Below are 19,832 nucleotides of genomic sequence, written 5' to 3'. Positions count from 1 at the left end.
CCAGCTCTCCCAGCTTTTCCCCCTCTCAGAGCTGCTCCATCCTCTGATCTCTTGGTGCCTCCTCTGGACTCTCTCCAGCAGCTCCAGGTCCTCCCTGTGCTGTTCCCAGGGCTGGAGGCAGCTCTACAGGGGGGTCCCACCCCAGGGGGCAGAGGGGCAGAACCCCCCCTTGCCCTGCTGCCCATGCTGCGGGAGCAGCTCCGGGCACGGGGAGATTTTTGGGATGGGACATGTCCAGCCTGGGAGCAGAGCCCGACCCTCCCCCCACCCCGGCTCCCCCCTCCTGTCAGGGATTGCAGAGCCAGAAGGTCCCCCCTGAGCCTCCTTTTCTCCAGGCTGAGCCCCCCCAGCTCCCTCAGCCCCTCCTGCTGCTCCAGCCCCTTCCCAGCTCTGTTCCCTTCCCTGCACACGCTCCAGCCCCTCCGTGTCCTCCTTGTCCGGAGGGTCCCAGCGGTGCCCCCGGGGCTGGAGGTGCCCGGGCCGTGCCCAGCACAGGGACGGGCCCTGCCCTGATCCTGAGCCCCCCCCGGGCCCATCGGCCTCTTCCCCCCGGGCACACCCGGATCGTGTCCGGCCGCTGCCACCGCCACCCCCAGGGCTGTCCCGGCTTTCCAGCCTGGAGCGTTCCACGGGTTTGTCCCGACGCAGGTTCAGGACCCGGCACTTGGCCCTGTTGAGGCTCCCCCTTGTCCCTGGATCCAGCCCCTGAATTGGGGTTGTCCAGGAATTCCAGAGGGGGATCCACAGCCCTCCCCTTGTCCATGATGGAGTCACCCCCCCACACACAGAGGGAACTCCCACACATTCCAGAGTTCCCGCCCTGCGGAATGTTGAAGGGACAATTTGGAGCAGGAATATTTTGGGATGGAGGTGGTGCCACCCGATGGAGTAGGAATATTTTGGGATGGAGGTGGTGCCACCCGATGGCAGGGATTGGGATTCCAGCAACTACTCGTGGGGCCTTTGGGGAAAGGAAGGGAATGGGAAAATCCAAAACAGTAAAGGAAAAATTTCAAAGTGAAAAGTCTTAAGTAAAAAGTGATTAATAAATAAAAAAAATTAATATATATCTATTGAAAGTAAATGTTAGAAATTAAAAAATGTGAAGCAAAAATGAAAAAAAAAAAGAAAGTAAATGGTAAAAATTTAAAAATTTGGAAATGTTAGTAATGAAAAAAAAAATGAAAATAAAGATGAAAATTCCAAAATTGAAATTAAAAATTGAGAGAAAAATACAGTTTCAAAAATAAAGAAGTCAAAAGTAGAATGTAAAAAAGCAACAAGTTAAAAATGGGATAGAAATTAAAAAATAAGAGGAAATAGAAGCATCACAATGAAAAATAAAAAAATAAAAGAATCTTAAAAAGAGAAATTAGAGCTAAAATGAAAAAACTAGGTTACATTAAAACATAAAAATAGAAACAAAAAGTTTAAAAGTAGCATCAAAATTAGAACTAAAAATGAAAACATTAGGGTAAAGTAAAATAAAAATAGAATTTAAAGATAAAATTTAAAAGTAAGACAGAAAACCAACAATAATTTAAAAAATGCAATAATAAAAATTCAAAGATTTAAAAATAAGGATAAAAATAGAAATAATTAGAACTTAGAAATTTAAAAATTGAAATTAATTTTTTTAAAATTAAAATTTCAAAAGTTAAATTTTAAATCCTTAAAATTAGAAAATCAGGACTTAAAAAATCGAAATTTGAAAATGAAGGAAATGAGACCTTAAAAACGAACAATTTGAAATTTTAAAACTGACACACGAGGGCTTAAAAAAAACCAAACCCTAAACTAATAAACTGATATTTCAAATTTTTTTAAAATAATGAAGATTTTAGAGATGAAAAACCTTGAGATTTTAAACGTGAAAGGTGAGAAGGGAAGAGCTGAAAGGGGAGCCTGAGGAGCTGCCCCGAGGGAATGGCGGGGCCGGCGCGGGGTGGGGGTGGACACAACACATCCTTGATTTAAACATTTACTCCAAGAAATATAAAAGCCCCGAGCCCATTCTGGCCCCACCCCCGGCCTCCCTGCTCAGGATCTTCCCGGCTCCTCCTGCTTCCAGAGCATTCCACGAGGCTGGAAAGCCTCTGCTGGTGGCAATGACCCAACACGAGGCTATTTTTGGGGGTAAAAGTGGGGTTTTGGTGATTTCCCCCCCCCCCATTTTATTGGGGCTGTGGCATCCTCTGGTGCCACACCCCCCCAAATCCTAAATATTGCTAAAAAAGCGGAATATTGGCCTTTCCTGCCCAGCTGCTCTCCCTGGCCTGGATATTTCCTTTCTAACACCCCACCCCAAACCCCCCAAAATAACTCCCCAAGCCCCAAAAATGACCAAAAAGCCCCTTTTTTTTTACTGCAAACTCCCTGCCTGGCCCGGAGCATCCAGCAGGAGAGTGGGAAGGACCTAAAAACCATGGAATGATTTCCAAAGAAACCCTAAAAATCTGCACAATCGAAATAAAGCGAGAGTGGAAATGACCGAAGGCAGAGCCGGGCTCTGCTCCAAAAGGCACCTCGTTTCTCCAGCACAGTGCACGGCAGGGGAGGAGGGAATTCCGGCTGATCCCAGGTAAAATCAGGAGCGAGGAGTAAAGGAAATTCAGAATTCCAAGGAAAATATAAATCCTTCAGGACTCCCCTCTTCATCCCTGAGATCTCCCTGCGCCAGCGGGGAGGGGAGCCCTGGAATGATGCTGGGAATGGGGTTGGCCCTGGGGGTGGGGGGGGTGATATCCAGGTCCTGGCTCCCTCCGGATGCTGGAGGGCCGTGTGTGGGATATCCCGAAAATTATAGCACCTAAAGTAAGGAAAACCGGCACCAAAATGGGAATCCTGGGGACAAAGGAGGCGTTTGCAGCTGCTCTTTAGGGATCCTGAAGCCCTAAAGGGATCCCGAGCCGGGATCAGATCCCCACTTTGATCCTGAGCCCGCAGCCGGGGGTAGTCGTGGCCGGGAAAATGGGAAACAATTAAAAAAAAAAAGATGCAGAAAAATACAAATAAAATACAAATAATTAAAAACAAGACCCTACAAAACCAAGCCTGGATGTGCCAAAAGATCCTGCTACGGTCGGGAACTCAAGAAGCTGGGGGGAGTGTGGAAATAACACCCCCCCCCAAGGTTTTGGGAATGGGAGAACAGGGAGTGAGAACGGCAGCGGGGTTGGAAAAGCGGGATTTGGGGGCCTGGGGGTCCCTCAGATGGTGCGGGGGTTGTACTCGGGGAGCTTCCGCAGCTTCTCCTTCTCCGCATCCGACTCATCCCGGGCGATGACCAGGGAGTGGGCATAGCCCATGGCCACCTGCAACAGGGACAGGGACACTGAGACACAGCCCAGGGGACACTGAGACACAGCCCAGGGATACCTGGAACAGGGACACTGAGACACAGCCCAGGGGACACTGAGACATGGCCCAGGGACACCTGGGACAGGGACAGGGACACTGAGACACAGCCCAGGGCCACCTTGGGGGGGACAGAGGACATTGAGGAATGGGGCCCATGGACACCTGGAGGGCCCCACACCCTCCCTGCAGCACCCCATGGGTGTGTTGAGCTGTGCACGGCCTCAGACACCACATTTATTTACACTATTTATTTCAAGAGAGGGTTCCTCGAGTCCTCCCTTGACTCCCACAGGTGTGCTGAGCTGTGCATGGCCTCAGCTGCCCTATCCATGTGAGGGGGTCCCTGTGCCCTGCCCCAGCCCCCTGTGGGTGATCCCCCCTCACCTGCTCCGTGTAGATCCCATCCAGGGTCTTCACCTCTTGTGCAGCCGTCGATGATTTGGGCTTGTGGTCTCCGTACCCCTGTCAAGAGCATCCCATGGAGAGGGGGAGAATCAGCCTGGGCTTTGGGAGCAGCCAGTCCTTCCCACTGCTTGGGGGCTTTTTGGGGTGTCCCTGGGCTGGGGGTCCCCAGGAAACCCTCCTTACCAGCTCCCCAAAGGTGGGGGAGGGCCCCCAGCTGATGGTGCTCTCGTCGGCGGCCACGATGATGCTGCTCTTCCTGCAGAGGGTGCAAGGCAGGGTGAGCCCCTGAGCCCCCCTCCACCCCAAACCCCAAGGAACGGGAATGTTTCTTTGGAGCTCGGACTCACCCACAGGCCAGGCTGCGGATTTTCCAGCCGCAGAGGTCCTGCACAGCCTTGGGGTACATGGTGGACTCCCGGGACGTGTTGGTGGCCCCCCAAAAGAACAAGCCACCTGCAACATTGCCAGTCAGGTCACGGCACCCCTGAGAATTCCCAACAACCCCCAGGAACCCTGGGAGCCCCGACCTGTCTCGCTGACGGCGAAGGAGCAGGTGTATCCCGCGTAGATCTGGGTGGCTCCGCGGCCCGGGAAGTCAAAGAGCTTCACCAGCCGTGGCACCATCTCGTCCTTCTGCTCCGCGTGGCCCAGGCGCCCGTAACCCCCGAACCCCCAGGAGAAAACGCGTTTCTGGGAGTCCAGGACAAGCTGGGAGTGGGAAAACAGCGGCCACCACCGTCAGCAGCTGAGACCCGACCAGCTCGGTGCAGGTGGAGGCACAGCAGGTGCAATAAATGGATTTATCCTTAGGGAATCCTAAGGTTAGGGTTTGGGTTGGAAGGAAAAGGTTAGGTTTGGGTTGGGTTGGAAGGAAAAGTTGGGAAGTCCCACTTGTTCCACCCCCCTGCCATGGGCAGGGACATCTTCCACCAGCCCAGGCTGCTCCAAGCCCTGTCCAAGCTGGCCTTGGACACTTCCAGGGATGGGGCAGCCACAGCTTCTCTGGGCACCCTGGAAGTCCCAAACCTTAAAGAAATGCTGCAAATATTTATCTTTATCCACAGGTTGCAAACCTGCATCCTTAAACAGAGGTTGCAAGGACTTATCCTTAAATCCCTACTGCAGTCCTCAAATGGAGATTGCAAATCTGCATCCTTAAACAGAGGCTGCAAGGATTCATCCCTAAATTCCTGCTTCAAGCCTGAGATGCACACTGCAAATCGTCCTTAAATGCAGACTGCAAGGGTTCATCCCTAAATTCCTGCTGCAAATCTACATCCTTAAATGCAGGTTGAAAGGATTCATCCCTAAATTCCTGCTGCAAATCTTCATCCTTAGCTGCAGACTGCAAGGATTTATCCTTAAATTCCTGCTTCCATCCTTGGATGCAGGCTGCAAGGTTTTATCCTTAAATTCCTGCTTCCATCCTTGAATGCAAGGCTTTATCCTTAAATTCCTGCTTCCATCCTCGGATGCAGGTTGCAAGGTTTTATCCTTAAATTCCTGCTTCCATCCTTGAATGCAAGGCTTTATCCTTAAATTCCTGCTTCCATCCTCGGATGCAGGCTGCAAGGATTTCTCCCCAAGCTCCTGCCGTGAATCTCCATCCTTAGATGTCTCCCTGCAAATATTTCACCTCCCACACCCCCTGCCAGTGACCTGCTGGTGCTGGGGGCACTGCTCCTCACCGTGTGGTTGGCTCCACAGGCCACATCCCGAACCACCACGTTGGGCACGGGCAGGATCTGCCCATCTTTGGTCTTCTCGATGAAGATCCCCACGCGCCGCGGCACCAGCTCGCAGTCGTACTCGATCCGCTGCGCCCGGGCGATGAACTTCCCGTCAGAGTTGTGCCCTGTGGATACAACACCGGCATAAAGATGGGATCCCTCCCCTTCCCACAGCTTGTTATTCCCATCAGAACCCCCATCTCCTCCCGCAAACCCCGATTTCCAGTGCTGGTTTCACTGCGGCCTCTCGGTGGCTCCCACGGGGACATCGAGGCGGGAAGTTTTGCCCCTTTTCCCAATCCCCTAAAATCGGCCCCAAAACAGCCCCGTACCCAGCTGCCCGTACTCAGGGCACCCAAAGGAGTAGAGGTTTCCTTTGCAATCCATGATCATGCTGAACTCTGCTCCACAGGCCAGTTTGGTGATGGGCTGCCCGTTGTACATGATCTGGGGGAAAAGCGGGGGGAAAAAAAGGGTTAAAAAACCACAGAAAAAAGGCAAGGTGCTGAATTTCCCAGAGGAAATCCCCAAATCCTCCAATCTGGGGGTTTGAAAACTGAATTTCAAGAATTCTTGCTTTTGTTTTCCCACTGCTGCTGGAAATGCAGCCCGTAATGTTCTCGTATCCCGAGGGGGTTTGGGTTTTATTTGGGCTTTTTTTTTTAATGAAAAACCCACCAAACTGCTGTTTTTTCACCCAAACCCAGGTGGATGGAAGCAGGGAAGGAGAGGCCATACCTGGGTAGGGCTGGGCACGGCGTCTGTCTGGTTCCCCAACCCCAACTGCCCCATTTTATTCTCCCCGAACGCAAAGACGGAGCCGCTCTCTGCAACAGAAAACCAGCAACGTTCTGGGGCAAAACCGGCCGATTTCAAGCAATTTGCCCCGAATGCCAAGCTTTTCCCCCCCAATACCTGTGAGTGCCAGGGTGTGGTTGCGCCCACAGGCTGCCAGCACGATGGATTCACCCCCCAAAACCTCGATGAGCTTCGGGGCCTCCACGCGCTTCGTGTCCCCGTGGCCCAACTGCCCCTTCTCATTGCGACCTGAGCCAAAATCACCGTTTTTAGCAGCCTAAAATCGCTCTTTTTAACAAAGGATGGAGCGTCCTGGCCTCCCAAGGGTTTTCCTGGAATGCATGCCGGTTTTCTTGCCACTCACCCCAGCTCCAGAGCTTGCCCTCAGAGGTGATGAGGAGGCTGTGGGCGGCGCAGGGCCCCGACACGACGCTGCGCACCTGAATTCCTGAGAGACAGCCGTACCTGTGCGGCCCCCACAAGTTCTGGCCCAGGTTCCTGTAGGCAACTGGGGGCCAAAAATTAATTAGGAGAGGGGGTTAATCAAGGAGGACATGAAGCAAATGGAAAGACGTCAGAATAGGCGGAGAAATTGGGTGTGAAAGCGTTAAAAACGAGCAGTTGGGCCCTGCAGGAGTGTCAGTGCACACCAGGTTCTGCCCTCAAATTCAGATGTGCAACTGTGACTGCTCCCCTCAATAATTAACTGATCAATCAATTGATTAATCAATCAGTTAATTAACACCACATCAAAATAGGGAGAAAAAAATTGGTTATAAGTGCCTCAAAAAAGGCAGCGTGTTCACTTGCTTTGCAGGAGATTCAGTGCACACCAAGTTCTGCCCTGGACTAAAATATACAACTGTGATGTCTCCCCTCGATTAATTAATCAATTAATTAATCAATTAATTAATCAATTAATACCTCCTAAAATTAAGGAAATCAGTTATAGTGTAAAGAAAATAATTAATTAAACACAAAGTAGTCCCAAATACATGAAAAATTGAGCAGCATGTTCACTTTGCTTTGCAGGAGATTTAGTGCACCCCAAGTTCTGGCCCCAAATTAAGACATGCAAGTGTGACTCCTCCCCCAGCTAATTAATTAATAAAATGAACTAAATCTAACCACATTAAAATGAGCAGGAAAATTAATGAACTGTAGGTACATCTAAAGTAAGCACTGCCTTAATGTTGCTTTGCAGGAGATTTAGTGCACCCCAAATTCTGGCCCAGATTAAGAGATGCAACTTTCATTCCTTCCCCCAATTAATAAATAGTTTTAACAAATAAATAAATAAATAAATAAATAAATAATTAAAATCGATTCAATAGAAACATATAAAAAGTAGCAGAAAAATTAATTAAACATAAGTGCAAAAATAAGTAGTGTTTTAATCCAGTGCACCCCAAATTGTGGCCTAGATTAAACTGTGCAGCTGTGATTCCTCCTCTGCTTAATTAATAAAATTAATTAAAGATAAGTATGTAAAAATTAAGCAAATTAATGAAACATAAATCCATCAAAAATAAGCACTGCAATAATTTTAGCTTTGCAGGAGTTCCAACGTACCCAAAGTTCCAACCCAGATTGTGCTACACAACTGCAAATGAACCCCCTCCAAAATGATTCATTAATTAAAACTTTAATTAAATATTTAGGGATAAAAAAGAGCAGAGAAATTAATTAAAATATAAATACGTCCAAAAAAGTGCAGGTGTATATTTTGCTTTGGAGTATATGGGGCACCACCCCAAGTTCTGGCCCAGTTTATGCTCTGCAACTATAACAAACAACCCTCCTAAATAGTAATTAATAAAAATATTAATTACATGTAAAAGCATTAAAAATAAGCAGGAAAAATTAATTAAAGGCAGAAGAAATAAGCCACGTCTTTATTCTGCTTTGCAGAACTGGGGCATCCTGCACCCCCAGCTCCATCCCAAATTAGTACATGCAAGTATAAAAGAAATCTCACCAGAAAGAGTAATTAATTAAAATATTAATTAAATATTTGTGCAGAAAAATAAGCAGAAAAATCAATGAATACATGAAAGCATCCAAACTAATCCAGGTGTTTGTTTTGCTTGGCAGGAGACCCAGCACACCCCAAACTCCAGATCACGATCCACAACTGTTTTAACCTCCCCAGATATTAATTAATCACAAATTAACTCTGAATTAACAACAATTAAGCAAACCAGTGTTAATTAGGGAGGTCTCAGTCCCTCACCCTGCTGCTTAGGCACTTCTTTGCGGCCGATCAAGTCCCAGTTGGTGGCTCCGAAAATGAGGAGCTGCCCCCGGCTCTTGGAGCCCTCGAGCTTCTGTGGGGACAAGGGACAACGTCAGGGACATGGGGACATGGGGACATGGGGACAAGGGACAACGTCAGGGACAGGGGGACATGGGGACATGGGGATAATGGGGACAGGGGGACATGGACAGTGGGGACAGGGGGATGTAGGGAATGTGGGGACAGGGAAAACGTCAGGGACATGGGGACACTGGGGACATGGGGATGTAAGGACAGGGGACAATGCCAGGGACACGGGGACACTGGGGACAGTGGGGACACTGGGATGTAGGGAATACGGGGACACAGGGCAATGTCAGGGACACAGGGACGCTGGGGACAATGAGGGACATGGGGACGTAGGGAATGTCGGGACACCAGGAATGGGGAGGATGTGGGGGACATTGGGGACATCAGGGATGTGGGGGCATGGGAACATCGGGAATGTGGGGGTACGGGACGTCAGGAGACATTGGGGATGTGAGGACATCAGGAATAGGGGAGATACAGGGGATATGAGGGACATGGGATCCCAGGGGGGGATGTGGGAGACCTGTGGGGGACATGGAGGACGTGGGGGCGGCAGGGACGGGGTGAAACGAGGGGGTGGATGCTTTAAGGGGTGTGAGGGAGGGTGCAGGGGTTGCAGTGAGGGCACAGGGGTGGAGGGCACAAGGGGGGCAACAGGGGTGTAAGGGGGATGCAGGGGGTGTAAAGGGGTGCAGGGGGTGCACTGAGGACACAGTGGGGATGGACAAGGGGGTGCAACATGGCACAGGGGGATGCAGCTGGAGGCACAAAGAGGGGGTGCAACAGGGGGTACAGGGGGGGCTGTGGGGGCACGTAAGGGGATGCAGGGGGTGCAGTAAGGGCACAGGGATGTTACGGGGGGTGTAAAGAGGGTGCAACAGGGGGTCACGGGGGGAGGCTCAAAGAGGGGTTGTGATGGGGCACAGGGGGATGCAGCTGGAGGCACAAAGATGGGGTGCAATGGGGTGTAAAGGGGGAACGAAGGGAAGGCAGGGGGTGCCACCACAGGGGTCCGGGGGTGCCCCCCTCCCTCGCTCCCTGCCCCGGCTCACGATGCGCTCCTTGCTGTGCTCGGGCTCGCAGATGACCACGCTCTGTCCCCGGGCGCCTCCGCCCGCTCCGGGCCCCGCCGCGGCCCCGCTGGGCCTGCCGGGCCTGCGGGCTCCGGGGCTGCCGTCCCGCGGCCGCCGCTCCCGGGGCGCCTCGTCCTCGCTGCTGCCGCCGCTGCTGCCGCCGCCGCCGGGCCGGGGCCGCCGCCGGGACCCGCCGCCTCCCCCGGGACGCCGCCGCCCGCCCGGGCCCGGCCCCGCGCCGGGACCCGCGTCCCACGGCGGCCCCGCCGCCTTCCTGCGGGGCATCGCTGCGGGGCACACAGCGGTACCGCACCCGCCGGGACACGGGGACACGGGATGGGGGGCACACAGCGGTACCGGACACCGCCGGGACACAGGGGACACGGGATGGGGACACGGGATGGGGACACGGGGGACACGGGATGGGGGGGCATGGAGGGACATGGGGGACATGGGATGGAGGGCACGCAGGGACACGGGGACATGGGATGTGGGGACACGGGGACACGGATGGGTGGGACACGGGATGGAGTGGGACACGGGATGGAGGGACACAGGGGGACAGGGGAGGGAGACCCAGGATGGGGGCACACAGCGGTACCGCACCCGCCGGGACACGGGATGGGGGATAGAGGGGGACACAAGCGGGGACACGGGAGAGAGGAAGAGGGGGACCCACAGTCGGGGGGACATGGGGAGATACAGGAAAGGGGGTGGGGAAGATGTCCGGACAGGGGGACACAGGATGGGGAGAGAGAGGGACCCCAGGTAGGGGTACAGGGAGAGGGACGGGAGAACGAGGGGAGGGCTGGGGGAACAAGGGGGAGTGGGGAGAGAGGCTACACTCGGGGGACACGGGTTGGGGAGGAGAGGAGGGACCCACAGTGGGGGGCACAGGGGAGGGATGCGGGTGGAGGAGGGGGATCCCTAGACGAGGGGGACAGAGGGGAGGGACAGAGGGGACAAGGGGGAGGTGGAGGGACAAGGGAGGTCACTGGAGGGACACGGGGGAACAGAGAGAGGACCTCCAGGTAGGGGGACGGGCTAGGGGAGCGATGAAGGAGAGGGGGACACTGGGAGATGGGACCCCTGGGACGGGTCAGGAGGGGGACACGGGGAGAGAGAGAGAGAAACCCCGTGGCGGGGACACGGGAGGACACTGGGGAGGGGGAGAGCAGGGAGGAGGGGGGACACAGGAGGGTAAGGGGGACACCCGGAGGGGAACACGGTGGGGGAAAGGGGGGAGAGGGAGGAGGGGGAGAGGGGGAGATATGGGAGGGAACACGGAATGGGGGAAAGAGGAGACCCTCCTCCGGGGCCCAGTTGTGCTGGGAAGGGGGAATTTGGGAAGGGGGAAAGGAGGGGGTTGGAAATGAGGGGTGCAAGGGGGGCTGGAAAAGGGGGCTTGGAAAGGGGAGTTGGAAATGGGAGGCTGGAAAGGAGGTATTGGCACCAGGGGGTCAAAGGAGGGGTGCAAGGGGAGATGGAAAAGGGGCTTGGAAAGGGGCGTCTGGAAAGGGGGATGCAAGGGGGTTGGAAAGAGGGGTGCAAAAGGGGGCTGGAAAAGGGGAGGTTTGAAAAGGAGGGCGAATGGGGGGTGTTGAAGAAGTGGGGTATTGGAAAGGGGGACTTCAAAGCAGGGACTGAAACGCGGAGGTGGAAACGGGGGTTCTGGGGGCCCAAAGGGGAGTGGAAAGGAGGGGTTTCAAATGGGGGTGTGGAATGGGGGTTGCAGAGGGAAGATTTGGGAGGGGGAGGTGGCGGGGTGCCAAGGAGGTTGTAAAGGGGGTACAAAGGGGAGGGGGATGGGGGAGGGGCGGAGAGCGGGGAGACTTTGCAACTGGGGGGCAAAGAGGGGGCTGAAGGGGGTGCAAAGAAAGGTGTTCCGGGGGTCCGAGGGGGGTCACAAAGGGGATCCACGGCAGGAAAAGGGCCCGGAGACAAAGGGCCCCCAAAGGGAAACGGGGGCAGCGGAACACGGTGGGGCCCCCTCTCTCTCCCCGCCTTTCCCCCCACCTGCTCCTGGGGCCTCCGCCCCCTCCATTCGCTATTTGGGGGGTGTGTGGGGGGTTGGGTTTATATTTTATAGCGCCGCGATGAAATTTGGGGAGGGGGCACAAACCCTCCCCGGGGTGTCCCCCCCTCTCTCCATCCCTCTCTCCTCTTCCCCCCGCCCTTATCTTTGGAATCCCCATTTCCCGGGAACAATGGGATCTCTGTCTCCCCCATCGCACCACGTGGATCCGCCTTTTTAATTTTTTTTTTTTTAAATCTTTTCTTCCCCCAATCCCTTCCCCTCTTCCTCCTCCTACCCTCCCCGAGCCCCTTTAACCCCCATTCCAAACCTGGTTTTAGGGCGAAAGGTGCAGCATAAAGAAAGCAACCACTCGGGGCCTTTGCACTATTTTTGGTGGTGGTTCCTGTTGCAGGAAAAAAAAAAAAAAAAAAAGGTAATTTTTTCTCTCTTTTTTTTTTTTTTTTTCTCTCGCTTTTTTTTTTTTTTAATTTTTTTTGCCTCTTCCCCTTTTTCCTCCCTGAAATCCCACCCACCAGCTCCACTTAAAATGTAAATATGAGCCTCCCGAACCAACGGGACAATACAAAACAGAAACACATGGATGGGCAGGAAAAGGGGGAAAAAAAAAAAAGAGGAAAAAAAAAAAAAAAGATCCTCCATCCTGTTTCGGAGAGGAAGAGGCTGAGAAGTCCAGCTCCATCTTTAGGGCTGGAAGACTTCGGGAGAGCAAAGAATTCCTGGAAGGGATTCCCCTCCCACGTCCTTTGGTGCTGAGAGAGAAATTTTGGGGCAAATTCGGGGAATTTTGGCAAAGGGGAAATGCGCTCGCTTGGCCTCGGTGGAAAGAGGGGTTGGAGTTTTTTGGTCGAGGAAAAAAATAAGTGTATTGTTTGTTGGAAAGGGGTTTTCCCCCAGGAAATCAACGCCGGTATTGCCAAGGGTTTTTTTTTAACCCTAAAAATATAAATGCACGTATTACAAAGGGCTTTTTTTCCCCCAAAATTAAATTTATCTATTAAAAAAGAAATTCCTTCCCCCACAAAAAAAACACATGTATTGATATTCCCCCTCCAATAAATTAACTTACTACCCCTATTGCAAAATGGATTTCCCCAAAAATAAATGAACGTATTGACAAGGATTTTGTTCCTCCCTCCCCAAAAAAATAAATGCACGTACTAAAAAAGGGTTCCCCCCCCAATAAATGCACATATTACAAAATGGGGTTTTCCCTCAGAAAATAAATACACGTATTACAAGGGATTTTTTTGCTCTTCCCCAAATTGAATGCACATATTAAAAATGGGATTTCCCCCAAAATTAAATGCACCTAGTAAAAAAGGGATTTCCCCCACTCCCCAATTAAATATATATATTGCAAAAGGATTTCTCCCCCCAAAAAAATAAATACACATATTGCCAAGGACTTTTTTCTCCCCAAAAATTAAATGTATGTATTCTAAAGTGGGGGTTTTTTTCCCCCAAAAAAATATACAGAGGGCGAGGGGATTTTTGCCCCCCCCAATAAATATATATATATTTATGTGTATATGTATTCATATATATATATGTAGCCAAGGATAATTTCCCCCTCCAAAAATAAATGCACATATTACAAAAGACTCCCCCCCCAAAAAATTTACATGTTACAAAGTGGGTTTTCCCCCCCTGAAAATTCAATACCCAGATTACAAAAGGGTTTTTTTCCCCCCCCCCACAAAATTAAGTACTTTATATAATTTACTGCAAAGGCTCTTTTCCCCTCCAAAAAAGCCCCAAATGTACCTATTGCAAAATGTATTTTTTTCCCAAGAAATAAATCCATTTGTTGCCTTTATTCCAAAGGTTTTTCCCAAATTAAGTGCCCAAATTGCCTGGTTTTCCCCCAAAAAAGAAAGGCACTTATTGCAAAGTGTGTTTTTCCACAAGAAATAAATGTTCATGTTGCAAAGGGGTTGGTTTGGGGTTTTTTCCCTCCCCCCCACCCCCAAAATAAATCCAAATATTGCCTTTATTGCAATTTTTTCTCCTCACCTCCTGCCCCTTTCTTTTTAACCAGGAGAAAATTCCCTTGATTAGATCGAGGGATTTTGGCAGGAGGGGAACTCGTGCAGCCCTTGGAATTTGTGATTGATTGGGAGCATTTGACTCATTTGCAATATTTGACTGATTCAAAATCTGTGATTTATCGAAAATATCTGATTAGTTCTCAGTTTTGGGTGGTGTTTTCCTCTCTGATTCCGCTGCAATATCCCATGGATTTCCGGTGTCTGATGCAATCCCAAGTGCTGATGCAATTTTGGGACCTCAGCCCACAGGATTCCGGTGCAAACCCACCCCCAAATCCCCCCCAAAACACGGGCAAACCCTTGGAATTCCAGAAAAAAACCTCCCAAATGCTCCCAAATTCCCAATTCCCGCAGTACTCACAGAATTACCCCCCGAGCATCTCGGCCCAGCATCACTTCCAGGAGCAGGGGGGGAAATCGGGGTTCTTCAGGGGTTTTCCATGAGCTCCAGAGGGATGGGATGGACTGGGATGGATCTCTGGGGCTGGGACCCGGCTGCTTATCCCTAAAAACGGCCTTTTTTCCCCCAAAAGCCGGGCTGGGTTTTATAGGGTGGGTGGGAAGAGCTTGGGGCAGGTTGGGGCAGGCCTGGCCTGGAACGGGTTTTTCTTGGGCTTGGGAAAAACTGGTTTTACCTGATAATTCCCAGGGGAGTCTGGAATGGGCAGAGTCTCACCTGGGATAACCTCGGCCTTGCTCAGCTCTCCCCACTCCCACATCCAGGGCTGGGGTATCCCTGGCTGGGATGTTTGGGGTATTCCTGGGTGGGATATCCCTGGATAGGGATGTTTGGGGTATCCCTGGATGGGGATGTTTGGGGTATCCCTGGATGAAGATATTTGGGGTATCCCTGGATGGGTATGTTTGAGGTATCCCTGGATGAGGATATTTGGGGTATCCCTGGATAGGGATGTTTGGGGTATCCCTGGGAATGGAGATGTTTGGGGTATCCCTGGATGGGGATGTTTGGGGTATCCCTGGATGGGGATGTTTGGGGTATCCCTGGATGGGGATGTTTGGGGTATCCCTGGATAGGGATGTTTGGGGTATCCCTGGGAATGGAGATGTTTGGGGTATCCCTGGGAATGGAAATGTTTGGGGCATGCCTGGATGGAATGTTTGGGGTATCCCTGGGGATGGGGATATTTGGGATGCAGCCATAGAGTTTGGAAAAGGGGGTTTGCAGCAAGAGCCCCTGGAAAAATCCAAGTATCCTGGGAGAGGGTGGCTGTGGGAAAGGAATGGGAATGTCTGCCAGGCGTATTTGCCTCTTCCCCACAGCAGCGAAAATATCCACCTGGATCAGGTGGAAAGGGATGGATGCAATCCAAGCAGGGAGCAGGGATTCACCTGGATCACGTGGAAAGGGATGGATGCAATCCATACAAATCCCTTTCCATGCTCCTTCTGCAGCCAGGTGGCACCTCCAAGTTTTTTATGGAATTACTGCTGCTCCAGGAGGTGATTTATCCATATAAGTTGAACTTTCCCGAGGATTTTGTGGTGGGAAGAGCAGGATTTAGGCTCTGGCTCGGTGGGATGATGCAGGCAGGGGGGGTTTTCTGGGAATAGCACACCTGGGAGATGTGGAAGGAGCAGGGATGAGCTGGAAGCTGGATCCAGGTGCATTCCAAGTTCCACGGGTGGGTTTGTGCAGCTCTGAGGGAATTCTGGATGGAAAACCAGGGAGCAAATGCAATCCAGCTGCTCCCCTGGATCCTTCCAGGTGCTCCGAGGGATCCGGCACCTCCAGCCCAGGGCTCGGGGAGTCACCCAGGGCACATTTTGGGGCGTCCACACAAAGTATTCCCAAAAACCCCCTTTGGAGAAGCTGGGAAAGAGGGGGCAGAGCTTTCCCGGGAAGATGCCCATCCCTGGGTGGGCTCCAACCCCACAATTCCGTGGATCTTTATAGAAATACAGATATATAGAATTTAAAAATATCCCCCCAAAAAACCCCTCTGGAAAAGCTGGGAGATCTCCTGGCGGTGTCCCGGAGTTTTCCCGGGAAGATGCCAGCAGGGGGCATCGCTGGGTCGGCTCCATCCCCCTCATCCCGGAGATCCCTGTCAATTTATCCATATATTAGAGATATATTAATGCAGAATTCTTACATTTAACTGAATAAATTTAAATAGAACCGTTAGTTATATTAATTTATTTTAATTATTAATTTATTTTATTAATATATTTATTATTAATGTGTTTTCTTTCTATGTGCTATATGCTAATATGTGCTATAATTAATAACATAAAATAGATACATTAAAATTTAAATTATATCTTAAAATTTATTTTAATATGTTGAATATATTAAAATCATATATATTAAAATTTAAATATATATAACTCTACGTGTTAAAATATATTAAAAGAAATTAAAATATTAGTATGTTTTATTTATACTGTATATACAATACATGTAAACATGTAACAATGAATCTATACAACATATGCATATAAACAATAAATCTATAAAATATATGTATATAAATATGGATGTGTTAAAATGAAAATATATTGAAATAAATTGAAATATTAATTATAAATATATATTATATATAATATAATAATATATAGTTATAAATATTAATATAAAATATACGTTTCATATTAAAATATATTAAAATACATTTAAACTTATAAAAATAAATATATATAAAATATTTGTGTATATAAATACAGATGTGTTAAAATGAAAATATATTGAAAATCCATATAAATAAACTGAGATATAAATATATAATATAAATATAAGAATAAATATCAATATATAAAAATAAATATGTAAAAGGTACATAGGTGTTTTAAAATTATATTGAAAATACATTTAAATAAACTGGGATATAAATATATAAATATATTATATAAATATAAGAATAAATATCAATATATAAAAATGAATATAGGAAACGTACACAGATGTGTTAAAATTAAAATATAGTGAAAATAAAATAAACAGAAATATAACTATATAACTATATAATATATATAATATAAAAATAGATATGAAGATCTAAAAAGACCTTAAAATAAAGATCTAAAAATGTATATGACAAAGTGTTGAAGTTAAAACCTATTAAATCGAAAGACACCGAAATACAAACACACAAACATACAGAATAGGTACAAAACACATTTAGTTTTCTAAAAATAAACATATCAACACACCCCATCCCTTCCCTTCATTTTTCAAAGCCAAATACTTCAAGTTCCTCCCAGATTCTCGCTCCACGCCCCTAAAAACCGGTTTTTTGGGTTCCCGCCCCAGCTCCGGGAGGGCCCGGCCCAGGGAGGGGCTCGTTTGCATTAATTTGCATAAATTTACATCAATTTACATGGGGTTGTGTGTCGATCCCGGGGCAGGATTGGCAGGAGGAGGCTCCGGGAGCATTCCCAGAGGAGCATTCCCAGGGACAGGGACCGTGGATCCGAGGTGTTCGTCTCCCAAACATTCCAGAGGGGCTTTCCCAGAGGGATAAGGCTCTGGACCCGGGATCCATGGGCTGGATGGAATCCCTGTGCCCCCCCCCCCGAGCATTCCAAGGATCTTCTGGGGGAGCAAACCCACTTGCATGGACTTTTCCAGGAATTTCCTGGATTTTCTTCCCAGCAAGGAGCTGGAAAACCACCCTAAAGCCTTGGATAATTAATAGCTAAACCTAATTATCTATTAGTTAATCAATTTTTATATCCATATAAACCACCCTACACCCTTGGATAAGTGTGGAAAAAATATTCCAAGGTGTGTTTTTGGGGGGGCTCTTGGCTGGTTGTGGCACAGGACCCGATCCCAGGGGGGATAATGAATGATCAGTCCTCATTATCCATTAATTAATTTATTTTTAGATGAATACAAACCATTAAACCCGATTATCTACTAAGTAATTAATTTTATATTAATCTAAGCCATCCTAAATCCTTGGATATGCGTGGGGAAAAAAAAGTTCCAAGGTGTTTTTTGGGGGGGCTTTTGGCTGGTCGTGAGGACAGGACCTGATCCCGGGAAGATAATTAATAATTAAAGGTCATAATCTATTAATTTATTTTTAGATGAATATAAACCATTAAACCTGATTATCTATCAATTAATTTAATTTTATATCAACATAAACCACCCTAAATCCTTGGATTTGTGGGGGGGAAAAAAAACTTCCAAGGTGGATTTTCGGAGGGGGGGCTTTTGGCTGCTTGTGGCACAGGACCCGATCCCAGGGTGGGGGGATAATTAATGATCACACCTAATTTTCTATCAATTAATTAATTTCCCCTCCTAATTAAGGCGTTCTTGGAGGGCATTGCTGGGGATTTGGGGCGTGCCCAGCCCTGGCTGAGTCAGTGCCACCAGTGCCAACGTTCCACCTGCCGGCAGCCACCACCGCTCCTTGCTCCTGCTTTTCCCGAGCCCAGGGTGAGTTTCTGGGGATGTGTCCGTGGATCCATGTCCGGGGAAAGTTCTGGGAGCGCCCAGAGGTGGATTTAGGGGGTGGAATTCCTTTTATCCCAAGAAAACGGGGCTGGGAATGAAACATTCCCGGCCGAGGCTGATTCTCTGGGATGGGAGTCCTGCCCATCCCAAGTGCTTTGGTGTGGGGGCACCGGGATCTTTCCAGGAGGTGCTGGGGGCACCCATGGAGTGGGGTGAATCCCAGATTTCCAGGGGTGCTCTTTGCTCCCGTCCCTCCTTCCTGGGGCCTTTGCTGAGCTGGTTTTTTTGGGGATGCAAAATCCCCCTCGTTCTTCCGGCGGGCCTCGAGGGGCTTCCTGCCAAGTTTTTGGGGTGGGAAGTGGAAGGTTTGGAAATGAAACTAAAACCAAAAAAACTCCCAAACCAAACAAAAATAAACAAACAAATCTAAAAAACCTCTTTAAAAAATCAAAACCAAACCCCCAGAAAATCACTTTCATTCCCAGGCAACACCCAGAAAAATTCACTCCAGTTCCCAGGAAAAAAAACAGAAAAACCACTTTAATTCCCAGGGGAAAAGAAAACAAAACAAAAAACCCCAAACAAACAACAAGCAAAAACCAGAAAAATCACCGAATTCTCAGGAAAAAAAAAAAGAAAAAAATCAGTTTAATTCCCAGGCAAAAAAGCAGAAAAATCACTTTAATTTCCATGGGGAAAACAAACAAACAAAATCCACCAGGAAAAAGCTCTTTAATTCCCAAGAAAAAAAAAAAAAAAACACCAGAAAAAAAATCACTTTAATTCCCAGAGAATTCACTTTAATTAATGATTATTTAAAAGATGCTTTTACTGCTTCCCAAAAACAGGTTGGGAAGAGTCTCCCCCTTCCAAATATTGGGATAACAGGGATAAAATCCTCCCCACCACCATCCTGGGGTCCTGCTCCTGCTGAAGGAGGTTCTCTTGGCTCAGCCCACTATCCCAGGAAAAGGTGTGTTGTTGTTTCCCTGGAGTCACCTGGAGGGCACCGGGATATATTTATATATTTATTTCTTTTTGCCAGGCTTGTTGGGCTGGTTTGGAGCTGGAAAAATCCCCACAGCTCCGGAGTTTGTTTGCAAGGGGCGTTTTCCAGCAGGGTTGGGCCCTGTACCGGCAGAAAATTCCTTCCCAGCCTGGAAAACACGGATGAAATAGGTAAAAGGGTTGTATTTTATGTCAAAGATGTTGCATTTAATTCAATCCAATCCTGGGTGGGCTCTTCCTGCTGCCTTAAATTCCCTTTTTTTTTTTTTTTTTTTTGGGGGGGGGTTGGTAAATGTTGCTTTTCTGGAGGATTTTTTAGGATGTGCAGGTGGTGGTGGGAATAACTTGGAATGCCAACGTTTTCGGCCGGCAGTGGATCCCTTTTGGAGGTCAAATATCCCGGGGAAAAAAAAAAATCTGCTTTGCCTGGAAACTTCGCCTATTTTGGGGCTGTCCCTGGACATTTCGGCCTCTCCCTCTCCTTGTTTTCCCCCTTTCCCCTCTGGAAGCGGGAGGGTTAACGGGATGCTCCGGCCTCCAGCGGGCTGCGGGAGAACGGGATCAGTCCCGGTGTGCCGGGATTCGGGAAGCGCGGCCCGGGAAGAAGAGCAGGAGAA

The 19,832-nt window shown here is 49.1% G+C and overlaps 1 protein-coding gene across 1 annotated transcript; it reads right to left on the bottom strand.

Moving 5' to 3' along the window:
• Positions 1-3,006: 3,006 nt before the first annotated feature.
• On the bottom strand, positions 3,007-12,260 carry RCC2 (regulator of chromosome condensation 2). Its single transcript, XM_050322309.1, has 14 exons — positions 12,243-12,260; positions 12,038-12,112; positions 9,672-9,979; positions 8,527-8,620; positions 6,658-6,801; positions 6,411-6,542; positions 6,234-6,322; positions 5,828-5,942; positions 5,454-5,620; positions 4,293-4,473; positions 4,113-4,218; positions 3,949-4,021; positions 3,745-3,822; positions 3,007-3,314 (listed from the first exon to the last, which is right to left on the bottom strand). Exons 3-14 carry the CDS (start codon positions 9,975-9,977, stop codon positions 3,210-3,212), a joined length of 1,590 nt encoding a protein of 529 aa, XP_050178266.1. The 5' UTR covers positions 9,978-9,979; positions 12,038-12,112; positions 12,243-12,260; the 3' UTR covers positions 3,007-3,209.
• Positions 12,261-19,832: the final 7,572 nt, after the last annotated feature.

The sequence above is a fragment of the Myiozetetes cayanensis genome, unplaced genomic scaffold, assembly GCF_022539395.1.
Source record: "Myiozetetes cayanensis isolate MyiCay16 unplaced genomic scaffold, myiCay2020 scf28, whole genome shotgun sequence".
NCBI lineage: Eukaryota > Metazoa > Chordata > Aves > Passeriformes > Tyrannidae > Myiozetetes > Myiozetetes cayanensis.
Note: the sequence above shows the minus strand (reverse complement) of the source record. Positions and strands in the feature narration are given on the sequence as shown.